General features: G+C 38.3%; 1 protein-coding gene across 1 annotated transcript; it reads right to left on the bottom strand.

Annotated features, from left to right (window-relative positions):
- Positions 1-2,950: 2,950 nt before the first annotated feature.
- Positions 2,951-14,096, bottom strand: LOC126650014 (sodium channel protein type 5 subunit alpha-like; the record flags this gene model as incomplete). Its single annotated transcript, XM_050334457.1, has 10 exons — positions 2,951-4,092; positions 5,439-5,703; positions 6,520-6,620; positions 9,189-9,330; positions 10,267-10,320; positions 11,254-11,508; positions 11,616-11,688; positions 12,502-12,767; positions 13,189-13,343; positions 13,982-14,096. Coding segments are annotated over 10 exons (2,568 nt in total), but the record flags the coding sequence as incomplete, so codon positions are not given.
- Positions 14,097-14,381: the final 285 nt, after the last annotated feature.

Genomic DNA, 14,381 nt, shown 5'->3' with positions numbered 1-14,381 from the left:
TGCTCAGTGGGGCGGTGTGGACTGCAAAGGTGTGTTCCCCAGAGGCTTTGAAACAGTCGGGATGGAGATGGGGCCCTTGCCTATGGGAAGTTTTGCTCCTGGCAGTGGCCTGTGGGGAAGTACAGCCCCATCTCGCTTCCCCCCTCCTTCCCCCACAGCCGTTCGGAGCTGTCTCTCCTGGCAGGGACTGGTGTGGGGGCACTGGCTCTGCTGGGCTGCTGTGGGGTTGGTGGCCCCAGCCCTGCTTGCCCAGCTTCTGACACTGAGAAAGACTGTCTAGCTAGACAGAAAGGAATACTCTTCTGCTGTGTTCCAAGCATGCCTGACCACTTCTCCTGAAGTTCACATATATCCAGGCAGTTTAACCTGGAGGAATTCACAGTTCCAGATACCAGAATTGCCAAAAGCTCCCACCTGTTCACTGCTCTTACCTCGTCACCATCTATAGACTTCTTAAAGAAACTCTACATTGCCTCAGAAGCACCTTTTGGGCAATTGTGGCACAAAGAAGCCGGATATCACCGTTCTTCTTTCAATCCTGCAATTGCATGCTAAGGCTATTTTAGTGCTTAAATACTAAAGCATTGGTCAGACTTCTAAATTTGGTCTGTTGTGAATTCAGGTGTTTTGCATGTTTCTGAGATAACATAATCACTAAGGCTGTGTTCATGAGAGGTATGATTTTGCCCAAAACTGCTGCCCTGAAACTGTTACCAATAAAAAAAAAAGTGTTCATCTTGGAAGTATTTTTAATTATGATCCAGAGCAGAGAATTTGGTGTTGCATTCAAATAATTTTAAATTGCAAAGATATATTGATTCATGTTTAAAAGTCTTTTATATGGCTTTTCCAGTCTTTCCTTCTTTTTCAATTTGCAAGAACAAAGCATTCTTATCTCTTGTCTAAGAAATATTTCCTTTTACAGTGATGTAAAGATAGAAGATCCAAGGATACAGGAGAACTTTTTTTCCCTGCACCGTCATTAAGGTCTACCAAAAGTCAGGTCAGTGAACAAGTACCTACTGAGAACTGTGGCTAACTTGAAAGTACAGGACAGGAAAAAAAGGGTTTTGACACTTTTTTCTAACTTATTTGCAATCAGTTTAATACCTTTGTGCTGAAGTGTGCAACTTTGACACGTGTTTCACTGAAGATTGGCCACATTTTAAACAACAGCAAATGCTGCCATCTAACGGTACCTGATCCCTGAACAAAAGCTGTCGGCTTACTCCAGCTGTCAAAGAACAAAAGAAATAGTTTTCACCTCACAAGCATCACTCTGCATGAAACAACCCAATCCAGACAGGAGCAGGTCTCAAGCAGAGCCACCAAATATCTCTGCATCCCTCTGCCCAGTGCTGCAGCTCCCAAGTGCAAATTCCTGACTTAAGCTAAGAGATCTGAAAACTTTCTTCGTCAACCATTTTTTTTTCTGGTTCTGGAAGTAATCATAGAATCATTAAGGTTGGAAAAGACCTCCAAGATCATCAAGTCCAACCTTTAATCAAACACCACCATGCCCACTAAGCCACAGCACTAAGTACCACATCCACTTGTTTTTGGAACATTTCCAGGGATGCTGATTCCACCAGTTCCCTGGGGAGTCAGTGCTCAACCATAATAAAGCCCGTTCAAACCATACTGTATCTGTACTTTTTAACTCTTCGATTTCCTGTGCCTTTATTTGTCCTGAAATTTACTTAGATTTTACTGTCATATTTAATAGGCTTTAAAATAGAAATGACATTAAAAGTTGAGTAATTAACTTATTGTTCCTGCTACTCTTGGTCTGAAAATGCTAAATCTTTTCGGATTCCCTGTAAAAAGTGAAACATTTTCAGTTTTTCTTGTGCTAATACATAGCTACTTTTTGAAAATTATTTTATGGTGGTTCTACCCCTCTAAGAACATACTATGTCCTGTAATGAATGAAACTGAAGATACTCCTTACAAAACAGACAAAAACATGTTAAGCATCTGAACTCTTTATTGAAGAATCTAACCCAGTTGTATTTTATTAGTGGTTCTGAATCCACCATGATACTTCATCTGAACAAGCTAAACTGCAAAAGAATCAGCAAAATATTATTATACATTTTTCATGCATTTTTTTCAGAATCAATCAGATAAATGTTTCCCCTAATTTTTATTAAATGTTGTCTGATAAAATATACCATGACATCCTTTTCAGATGACTAAGTAATGCTCTCTATGACATTTGGAGGATGATTAAATCTTAGGTACAATGATTCTCCAGATTTTCTGGAAGCAGTATCTCTTGTATAATATCCTTTGATTTTGGTAACTATGAGTATGACAGTTTTCATATGCTGAATGATACAAAGAATGAATTACATACAACTTTTATGCACAGGCAACTGAGAATGATCTGTTAAATCCATTAAGGTGCACATATAAAGACACCTCAAAAATTCTTAAGCATAAGCAAGTCCACCCAAAGGCTCTCGGAGGAGATGGTCCCAAACCATCAAAATTAGTGGCTGATTATACTCAAATGTCCTGAATGAGCTCTTTTACAGAAGTGCAGTAATTAATTATTTTTGCTACAATAAAGCCTGGTTGGAAATAATGCTTATCTCTAAAGAGATATACATTTTTCTAGAGCCTTATGTGTTTATAAATCTGTACCTTTTATGTATTTCTTCCATAAAAACATGAACTAGGACAAAACTGGCAGTTGAGAAAATGAACCCACTTACTCCAGTAGCTGAGGAAAAAGGTTCTATGGTTTGATTTTCCTCCAACATTTATTTCATAGTTGCTCAGATCTTAATTGTTTTAGAGAGAATTTGCAAATCTGAACAATCAGAATACTTCAAGGTTGCCATCATTATTCTAAATTTAGAGTATTATGCACTGGGATATGGCCTCCATCTCAAAATAAGTGACTTTGGTTTACATGTAAAAAATGCTGCAGCCTGAGGTAACCTTATGTGTCCAGCTTATTTGTTTCAGCAGTAGCATCGTAAAGCAAGGGGAGAGATGTGGAAGAAACAGGCCGTGGTTTATGTATCTTCCTGCCACTACTTTCATTAAGCATTGATACAATAAGCCTTTGCTTCTCCCGTGCTTCTTCTCCAAAGACAGCACTGTTATGTCTGCGACGGCAAAAGAAAGATGCATTTTTGAATGAACGCTGTATCAAATGCCTCCTGAAGGCCCTTTGGATAATAACTGCTGATACCTCCTCTTGTTTTCGTTTAAATGTAGAGGAAATTGGCCTGTGAGGAAATTTAGATGGATTGGCAACCCCAAATTTTTCTTCAATGAGTAATTTAAGCCTATCAAAATCTCCACATTCTCCCAAGACTCGTTTACTGAAAGCAAGTAAGATATCCAAGCAGTGGATCTTATCTCCACTCACTAGAGGGAGGTCCATGGATATGAGCTGGATGTTATTAGGCTTTGGAATGCGCAAAGGTTCTGCCAGAGCATCTGCAAAGTCTGAAAGAGCAGAATAGTCAATAAATTCTGTTGCCAGTGGATCAAATTTTCCCCATGTCTCATAAAACATATCAAAGTCATCCTCACAAAGAGGATCTGTGCTTTCTTCAGTGGCAACATTGAAGTTCTCTAAAATGACAGCTATGTACATATTTACAACAATGAGAAATGAGATAATGACATAGCTTACAAAATAGAAAATACCATATGCTGTGTTTGTGCAATTAATTTTATCTTTCTCTTTTAAATCTAAGTTGGGAGCACATGCACCAGATTCACTTAACAAAGGGGCCAGAAGAGTATCCCAGCCAGCTGATGTTGTAATTTGGAAGAGACAGAGAATGCTACCAGAAAAGGTTTGGAAATTGAAAATGTCATCAATCCCACTTTCCCAGGGAAGACAGGCAAAGTTTGCCATGCCCACAATGGCATAAATGAATATAATCAGGAAAAGCAAAAGGCCAATGTTGACCAGTGCAGGAAGAGACATCAGTAATGCAAACAGAAGGGTTCGAATTCCTCTCGCTTTTCGAACCAATCTCAGGATTCGGCCAATTCGCACCAAGCGAATGGTTCTCAAAAGTGTAGGAGAGAAGAATTTTTGGAAGGCTTCAGAAACTCCAATACCTTTGAAGAGAGAAAGAAAACAAAATGTTGTCATTTCATATTAGTCAAATTTATGTCTGCTTTGTTATAGTCTGTGCTTTAGGTGTCAGAAGTAACAGTGACCATATTACACCACTATCCACACAAACATCATCAATACTGCACCTGCTTACAAAACAGCTTAGGAAAAGAAAGACAAATTGATATTTCAGGATTAAAGAGTTATCAAGAGTATGCATCATTTGGAAACTTCATCCTCCCAAATTTCTCTAACTCAGGGGTGGTGAAGTTACACATTCATTGCTGAAATTCTTAAGAATCCTTTTAGCTCCATTCATCTCCCGAGATGGAAGTTGTGGGGATTGCCTGCTAGCTGTCATCTGCTGCTTCTTTACAGGCCTGCTCACATGCTAAATGTGAGGCTTTGACTAATGCTTGGTACTTGAAGGAGGTCAGAGAAGACCAAAATGAATGTAAAGGAAAACTGTCTTTTAGTATTTATCCCCCATTACACCCCGTTCTTTGACCCTACTAACAGAGCAATGGTACAGAGCAACGCAAATGATTACAAACAGAGGAGTTAAGGAGTCATCATTTTCCTGGGTTGCACAGGACAGCAAAGGGTTACTGTGCTTAGTCAGGAAACAGAGAACCCAGAGCAGTTTGTCTTTCCTGTCCTTTATTCTATGCTATAACCTGAGCCTGAATGGGAAGCACAGACCAAATAAACTGTACAAGAAACTAGAGCTATACACAGCCCTTTGTAGAGGAAATGATCAGCATCTAGTCTTATTTGCAAAGCCAGAAAACCCCAAGCCAGTTTAAATGAGACTTTTCACAGTCACAGATAGTGTCCCAGATTTAGAATGGTGCTGAGCAATTACATTTTCCTGAGCTTTCTAAATCAGCGATCAGGATCTGTCTTCTTTAAAATAGGTCCTGGAAAAATTAAATAAATCTTTCTCATTTTTCATGCAAATGAATTTTTAACATGAATTTATTTTACTGTGAAAACAATAGTTACCATGATAGCATGTAAATTGAAAGTATAGAAACAGTCAGACAACACGTTAAGCACATTAATTTAGAAAAGATGTTAATTATTAAATTTCTGCTCTGATAATTACTCAATAAAACATACTTTAAGAAAAGTAAAAATTGAAAACTCCATGTACCTTTCAGTACAGTGAAAAAATATAAAGGAAAACAAAAATACATCCTTTCGGAAGGAATCACTTAGCATATACTTTGAAAAAGTACAGTGGATCTGGAATTTGTTTATCAAACATATCTAAGTGGTTAGTTCATAAGGAAATTTGGCTCAATATTGGTATGACACATTACCTGATTTAGTGATTGGTACTTACTGACTATTGAAAGGACCACAACACTAAAATCAAATAAGTTCCAACCACTTTTGAAGTAGTGCTGTCTTAAGGCCAGTATTTTTATGACACATTCCGCCGTAAATACAGCCACAAAAAAATAGTTGATTTTATTAAGAACTTCCTTGGTGCCTTCCTGGTTATTTTCTGCCATCATAACAACCATGTTTAGGCAGATCAAAATCACAACGATGATGTCAAATGCTGTGTGCTCTACAATATCAAACAGCAATCCCAGGAATGCATTCTGTGGAGAGAACAAGAAATGCTTGATCCTGCTTCCAGGACCCAGCCTGCCTTCAAAAATAATCAGTAATTTGTGCTTAGAAAAAGAATTTAAGGTACTATAAATTTAAGAATAAGCTACTAAAAGTATTTTTAGGTGATTTCTTTAGATCTTCAGTGAAAACTCACAGTACTTGGCTAAGTATATTTAGGCATCAAGCAAGAACATTGGCATGAATGTATATATATATGTGTATATATATATATATTTCAGGAAAACATCCAGAGTACATTGTGATTCCTCTTTTAATAGAAATACTCATTGAAGCAGATATTTTACTATAAGCAATTCAAATTCAAATGTCATAAGCAAGAAAAACTCTGAATAGTTACTATGAAAATCCAGGCCTGGAAATAAATTTAAGAAACCAAAAGAAATAAAGCATAAGATTACTTAAAAGCAAATAACTGCCATGGAGCATGCCCTGGTCTCTATTCATTCTCACCTGCAGTAATCCAACCTAGTTACAGAAGCAACGTCATGCAACCTAAGTAATCAAAAGGTAATGGCATGATTATCAAATATTTAATATGAACCTGTATAAACAGGTTGTATATTTTAATAGGTAACAAATAGGATATAAATTTCCCTAATTAATGCCCACAAAGAAAGACTCTTTTAGGGGGAATTAAGAAAGAGTAAAATGTAAATACTACATTGAATAAAGAAGATGATGGGCTCTAATGCAGAGTTTATTTCCCTGTGCCTGGGCTAGTGAGTTCAAATATGGTCACCATTGTTGTATCTTCTGTCATGTTCTACTTAAGATGGTCTCACCGATGGTCTTGGGATGGGTTTTTGAGGTTTCTTGGATCCAAGCTTTTTTAAGGCATTATAGTACTTTTTCTGTTCCTCAGTCAGAAATAGATCTTTTCCACCTAAGTAAAGGGAAAGAATATAGTTGTTCAGCTGAAGTTTAAGCAGTTCCCTAAAGAAATACCAGCAAATTTCTGTAAAAAAGAGTAAGTTACAGCTGTCCTGAGTGGGACCTAAGAGAACACAGAGACAAACTGTGTCTTCACCATTTCTCCTTTTCACCTTGATCTTTGAAACACCGTACTGGAAAGAGCTGATCTGGGTTTGATCCTGAAAGTCTAGTCTAGGCAGTGTTCCCAAGTCAGTTCCCTCAGTGAGAGCCTTTCTGAAGTTTTACAAATCTATTTCATATTTTAAAAATTACATATGATTCATCAGGAAGGGAAATACTTTCTATTTTTGGGGAAGGTAGAAAGAAAAGTGTATTGATGGACTAGTAGGTAAATGGAGGATAATGGGACCCAGTTCTACAGGGGGTTCCTGACAATGAATTTCTTATTCTCATCTACACCCCCAGATTATTTATCCCCATCTACACCCCCTGCAGTACTTAGCAATCCCTTTGAACCCAGGATTCAGAAACCATTGATCAATCATAAAAGGGGCAAGGAAAGCCACCATTTTTTATTGGACGTGGCAGGGGAACATATTCATCAAAGATGAGGAAAAGGCTGAGGTATTTAACACCTTCTTTACCTCAGTTTTCAACAGTAAGACATGTCCTGAGGGCAGCTGTCTTCTGGGGCTTGTAGAAAGAGATAAGAAGCTGAATAGTCCCCCTGTAATCCAGGAGGAAACAGTTTGCGACCTGCTGAGCCACTTGGATCCTCACAATTCTATGGGAGGAGACAGGATCCACCCAAGGGTGATGAGGGAGCTGGTGGAAGAGCTCACCAAGCCACTCTCCATCGTTTCCCAACGGCCCTGGCTCTCTGGGGAAGTCCCAGATGATTGGAAGTTGGCAAATGTCACAAGAATCCACAAGAAGGGCCAGAAGGAGGACCCGTGAAACTACATGCCTGTCAGCCTGAGTTCAGTGCCTTCAAGGTTATGGAGCAGATCATCCTGAGTGCAATCACACAGCACCTACAGGATGGACAAGGGATCAGACCCAGCCAGCACGGGTTTAGGAAGGGCAAGTCATGTCTGACCAACCTCATCTCCTTTTATCATCAGGTGTCCCACCTGGATGGATGAGGGGCAGGCTGTGGATGTGTCTATCTGGACTTCAGCAAAGCCTTTGACACCATCTCCCACAGTACACTCCTGGAAAAGCTGCAGCCCAGGGCTTGGACAGGGCACTCTGTGCTGGGTTAGGAACTGGCTGGAGGGCCGGGCCCAGAGAGTGCTGGTGAATGGGGCTGCATCCAGTTGGGATCCAGTCACCAGTGATGTCCCCCAGGGATCAGTGCTGGGCTCAGTCCTGTTTAACATCTTTATTAGGTGAGGGGATTGAGTCCATCACTAGCAAATTTGCAGACGACACCAAGCTGGGGGTGAGTGTCGATCAGCTGGAAGGCAGGAGGGCTCTGCAGAGGGACCTGGATAGACTGGAGAGTTGGGCTGATTCCAGTGGGATGAGGTTCAACAAGGCCAAGTGCCAGGTCCTGCACTTTGGCCACAACAACTCCTGCAGCGCTACAGGCTGGGCACAGAGTGGCTGGAGAGCAGCCAGGAGGAAAGGGACCTGGGGGTGCTGATTGACAGGAGGCTGAAGGTGAGCCAGCAGTGTGCCCAGGGGGCCAAGAAGGCCAATGGCATCCTGGCCTGCATCAGGAACAGTGTGGCAGCAGGAGCAGGGAAGTGATTCTTCCTCTGTACTTGGCACTGGGGAGGCCACACCTTGAGTATTGTGTTCATTTCTGGGCTCCTCAGTTCAGGAAGGACATTGAGGTGCTGGAGCAGGTCCAGAGAAGAGCAACCAGGCTGGTGAAGGGAGTTGAACACAAATCCTATAAGGAGAGGCTGAGGGAGATGGGGTTGTTTAGTCTGGAGAGCAGGAGGCTCGGGAGAGACTTCATCATTCTCTACAACTACCTGAGAGGAGGTTGTAGCCAGAAGGGGGTTGGTCTCTTCTCCCAGGCAACTATCAGTAAGATAAGAGGGCACAGTCTTAAGCTCTGCCAGGGGAGGTTTAGGTTAGATGTTAGGAAGAAATTCTTTACAGAGAGGGTAATCAGGCACTGGAATGGGCTGCTCAGGGAAGAGGTGGATTCTCTGTCCCTGGAGGTTTTTAAGATGAGACTGGATGTGGCACTTAGTGCCATGGTCTAGTAACCACAGTGGTGTTTGATCAAGGGTTGGACTTAATCACAGAATCATTTAATCAGCCAGGTTGGAAAGGACTTCTGAGATCATCAAGTCCAACCCTTGATCCACTACGGACATGGTTGATGATCTCAGAGGTCTTTTCCAACCCATCTGATTCTATGATTCTACTCTATGATACAAGGAAATTGCTAAAAAACTTGAGGAAAAGGGGATTCCTCTTTCCAAAACTTGGCTTAAAATGTTATTACTTTAAATTTATCCAGTTAAACAGTTATTTTAAAATGTTAGACATCTGCATGTCAAACCAGCATTCACTTAAATTGGGATTACAGGAGACTCTGAGTTAGCTCCAGTAGTACTTATCTTTTTCCTTTGTTGGTTAAAATTGTTGATAACCACTCCAACAAAAAGGTTCAGCATGAAGAAAGATCCAAAAATAATGAAAACCACAAAGTATGAGTACATGTGTAAGCGTGCTTCAAACTTTGGCTGTTCATTGTTCTGTTAAAAAAAGTCAAACCAGAAAATAATATTGGTAAAAATGAGATAGTCACAGCTTTACCATTTCCAATTTATAATAACAGATCTTTTTATTGTCATGAAAGATAAATTATTTCCATGCATTTAAATCTTTACCTGGATGTACAAGCAGAACCACTGTCTTGGTCTATCTTGCTACTGATTGTAAAGATAATGACAAACAGAGCTATAGAGACAAATCCAGCTTTAGCAAATTTTTAAGTAATAAATAACCAGTTCCAATCAGAAGGGATCAGCTCAAGCTCAACATAATGTTGAACTGCCATCCTCTTGAATGCTATCCCAGACAAGGGGCAATTCTAAAGCCCCAGCTCACTCAGATCAGTCCTACAAGGAACAATCCTGTTAATCAGCAGCTACTTCACTACAGTCAAGAGCACTGAGACTGAATGAGTGAGAAAAATGTAAATCAGGTAAACACAGAGAAGTTAAAACACACTGTCCTGGGAAGAGAGTGAGGAACAGCACAGGCAGATAGGGAAGAAATAGTGAGGATGTCAAGCAGAGGGAAGAGAAACTCCTGAAATAACTGCTCTAGCTGCATGCTGCTTCAATTCTCCTGTTCATGTTTGAAAAGGGAGAAAATTTGCACAGTCCCTTCAAGACCTTCAGTATTGTGTTTCCAAAAGAGACTTGCACAAAACTTGCAACACCTTCCCCTCTGCATTCCTGACACAGCAGGCTTTTGTTTGGTGTCACTCAACTTTGACTTGTTTCTCCTGTCTAATTTCCAGATTTTTGGTTCTCCAAGGGTTATTGTTTCACTGTGCAGTTTGATGCATTCAACCACTTGTATTTTTGCTTTGATATTGCAAATAAAGATGAAAAGGTAATTGCATGGATGGGAAAGGGAAGAAGAAAAGGGAAAACAACTTAAACCTTATTGTAGTGACATACCCCCCGTGAATCCACTGCTGCATACATAATCTCCATCCAACCTTTAAAAGTTGCCTGAAAAAAATGCATTATTAAGTTTGTTATAGCTAAGAAAATAAAAAGAGGTATAGCTAATATAAATGTGTTGATAGTTGTGGTAAATGAGCAGTTTGCTATAAAAAATGTTTATAATTTCTAAAGATCTGCTTGGAAGTATCAATGGAGTTTAGTAAAGAAAAAAAAAGAACTTGCTGAAAATTAAACAAAAACAAACAAGCAAATAAAAATATTTCCTAAAAACAACAACAACAACAAAATCATGATGCTTGTGAAAAGTGTCTTAAATTCTTGTTAAATTAAGGGTGTTTTGTAAAAAAAAAAAAAAAATTGGCAAAACTTTCAGCTTAGCTTGCAAATATAATATGAAAGGATAAAAACAATTTCTTAGCTCACAGCAGACAATTCCTTCCTGCAATTTTTAGCAACTCTGCAGAATGATAAAACACTTTGGATGATCCAGGACATAGAACTTCATCTAAAGATGATACAGGGATAACATCCAATTTAAAACATGCCTTTCTCTCCTTTGTTGTGGTGTTAGGGAGCTGATTAAATTAGTATCCCAATCCTTCATGACTTCTACAGGAAAAGAAAATATAAACAAACTGTGCCCTGATTTTCTTTCTCATCCACTCTGAACTAGACAAAATGAGAATAGTTTTAATTCAGTAACCTGCAGAATATTTCAGGCTTAGTGTGTTAATCAAAATGAAAACAAAACTGAAAAGCCATGAAAGAGAGTTCTTGATTTTAACACAAGCTTGCACATGCTCAGGTGTTCTTTAGGAGGAACTGAGCAGGTCACCAATAAGGAACATGTATATGGAAGTTAAAAAAAAATCCCCAGTTCCCATGGGATAAACAGAAGCATAGTGGTGTCCCATGGTTGGGCTGCTCAACCCATTTCCTTGAAGAAACCAAAACTGAGAATGTTTTTATGGAACTTACCACTTGGAGCAGAGCCAAGTATCCCATCCAAACATTATCAAAGTTTACAGGATAATTTGTCCAATTTCCACCATAGGAATCACAATCACTTTTGTTATTAATGAGACTGATATCTCCTTCCTGGAGAATGCATTTTGAAAATCTTTTCCCAAACCATTTTACTCCTAGAATGTTAAATAGGAGCCAAAAGACAATGCAGACGAGCAAAACGTTGAAGATTGAGGGGATGGCTCCGAGGAGTGCATTGACAACAACCTGAAGGAAATGAATGAAAATAATAATGCATTTTATGTTGTCATTTTCTTAAAAATCTTCAAATGAAGCCATTGCAAAATATTCCCACAGACCCCCAATACCTTTACCTTTATCCCTTCAAATCTTGACAAAGCTCGTAGAGGCCTCAATGCTTTAAGAGTCCTGAGAGATTTCAGGCCACTCCCAGAGGAACAGGGATCTTTGGAATCAGGATTTGGTCCCCAGGAAACAAATGACAGCTGTGTTCATAGAATGGGGGCTGGGGTTATTAAATAGTAAACAAAATTTCCCTTGTTTGTGTTAGCAAACAATTATTACCTGAATGTTATAATATCTTTGACCAGTAATTCAAATTAAGAAAATGCACGTTCCAAGTTATTGTAATATAATTTTACTTCATTCGTTTCTAATATATGAAAACAAATTGGGTTTCCTTCATTCTAATTAAAAATGGGGTTTTCCTGTTTGTTTTTTTTTCTTTTTGAAATCCAGTTCATACAGTTTTTTTGATAGCTAATATGATAACCAAGTTGCTAATTATGGTACTCTGATACACTGCCAGACCAGAAAGGATTTTCATCACCAAAGATGGTGATGTGGAAACAAAAATTATTTTTAAAAATTTGTCCAATATTTTAAATTTTTCTAAGAGAAAAAAATTAAATTAAAATGTTAGAAAAAATTTTTTGTAATTAGGGATTTTTTTGACTGTTCATGATTTGTCTTTTCTCTCCTAGTTGAAATTCTTACATCGTTGTCCAACCATTGGATCTTTTCATGCTTTTCCTCTGATTTGGACAGCACTGCTATTAAGATTAGAAAACCATAATTGATAAAGTTATGCTACATGTTCTTTATAAATAGACAGAAGAGATGATATCTAATAAAAGTTTCTTCAACAACTTCTGATTACTACCAAAAATTTCCATTTAAATTTTCCTAAAGTCTCTCTGGATTGCAGGTTTTTCAGCTTTTGGAAACTGTCTTTCCCACCTGCAGTTATTCGTGATAAGAATTTGCATGTAGTTAAGCAGGTAGAAAATGTCAAAAATCAAAATGTATGAGCAGTTGAATATATTACTTACACATACAATGACAAAGTCAAGCAAACACCAGCAATTTGTGAAGTAACTGTGCAATCCATAAGCTACCCATTTCAGAAGCATCTCCATCACAAAGATGTAGGTAAATATTTTGTCAGCATAATCTAGGATCATTTTCACTGTTTTTCTCTTGTGCAGGTGAATATCTTCAAATGCCTGGAATTTCAGAATTCAGTTTTAAAACAGGTTAGTATCTGTATGGAAAATTATTTTTAAGTTGCATAAGACTACACAGTTTGTCTGATTACAACCATTTCATATTAAATTATGGGTAACCACCACTTCGTTTTATACTTAAAAGTAAAAAATTGGCAAGAAATTTTAGACTCTCTTCTAAACCCCAGGTTTAGCCTCGTAACTAACACACAAGTGTATGAAGAACTATGTTCCCTGAAAAACTACAATTCTATATATTTAAATCCATATATATATAAAAATATCCAAGTGGGAGAAAGCCTTATAAATTTTAGGCAATTCTTCCCTGCGGGAAGAAATGTCAGAGTAGAAAAACAATTAAATACTATTTTCTTTACTGACAACAATAAATTCAAACTTTAAGAAAATAAATGCAATTTACCAGTGCTGCGCTGCTCAGTACTATCACAAAAATCATAAAATATTCAAACCCGCTGTGATTAACAATTCTGTAGCAGGTTTTCCTGAAGTTCCACCAAGTTCTGCCTGGAAACTTAGTGATATCCACTACACAACATGGGAAACATTTACCACAGTCTGAAAAGAGAAAGAACAGTCTATTGGTTCCATGGAAAATGCTGAGACATGGAATTAAAAAACTATAAGACATCTTAGAGAGAGCTTCTACAGACTAGAGAAAGAATGTGCACTTTTACCTATGAGGTGATGCTATGGTTGAAATGATCTAAAGATAAAGAAAAGAAAAAACTTGTATGCCATGATCTCTTTTATTAGAGTAACTCATACATGGATAAGAAAGAGCATTGGTTTTGTGCCCTTGTGCAGAAAGGCTTGTGGGCACCAAAAAAAAAAAAAAAAAGCACCTTTACTTTCATATACGTTTATTATCTGCATTTCTTCTTTTTGTTTGAAAAGAGATATTACATTAGTTAATTATTATTTTTACTGATCATTTAACTTTCTTGCACTGCAGAGACATTACAACTACACTCCCTGTTCACTGCTTTCCACCAGAAACACTCCATGAATCTGTAAAGGCAGCAGGATTGAACCATGAGAGTCAACGGAGTCTAAGGAGATGTTCGGGTAATCAAAGGTAAATGTCAACACTGGGATGAGCAGAAAAACAGATTCTGCTAATTTAGACATGTTCCAAGTGAATATTTTTCAACACTGGTTCATTTGGTGTTAGCACAATACAAAAAGATTCCTACTTCCTGCAAAACAGTCCTTAGGCAGGTGTGAGTTTTTGGTCTGGGAAACCATCTCCAGACCAACAGCTGGATCCACAGTGCTGGCTTCAGAAAAGCTACAAGCAGCATCACATTTCTGTGTGGGAGAAAAAGAAAGAGGAGAACTTACTTGCTTTTCATTAATAAGGTTAACAAGCCTAATATAAATGAAAATTATCATACCCCCACCCCCTCCCCAAAAGAATTCTGCAGTCTATAAATTATCTTATGGTTGCTGAACTATCAAATTAAAACTACTACAAATAATAGGACAGAAAAAGTCAATGCCTACTTTTGTTTCCATGGTTTTAAGTTAATAAGTTTCTTGGTTTCTTCTACTCGTCTAAACAGGACATGCAGGGACAAAAAGACTTTCTTATGC

The sequence above is a fragment of the Myiozetetes cayanensis genome, unplaced genomic scaffold, assembly GCF_022539395.1.
Source record: "Myiozetetes cayanensis isolate MyiCay16 unplaced genomic scaffold, myiCay2020 scf538, whole genome shotgun sequence".
In the NCBI taxonomy this organism is placed as follows: domain Eukaryota; kingdom Metazoa; phylum Chordata; class Aves; order Passeriformes; family Tyrannidae; genus Myiozetetes; species Myiozetetes cayanensis.
Note: the sequence above shows the minus strand (reverse complement) of the source record. Positions and strands in the feature narration are given on the sequence as shown.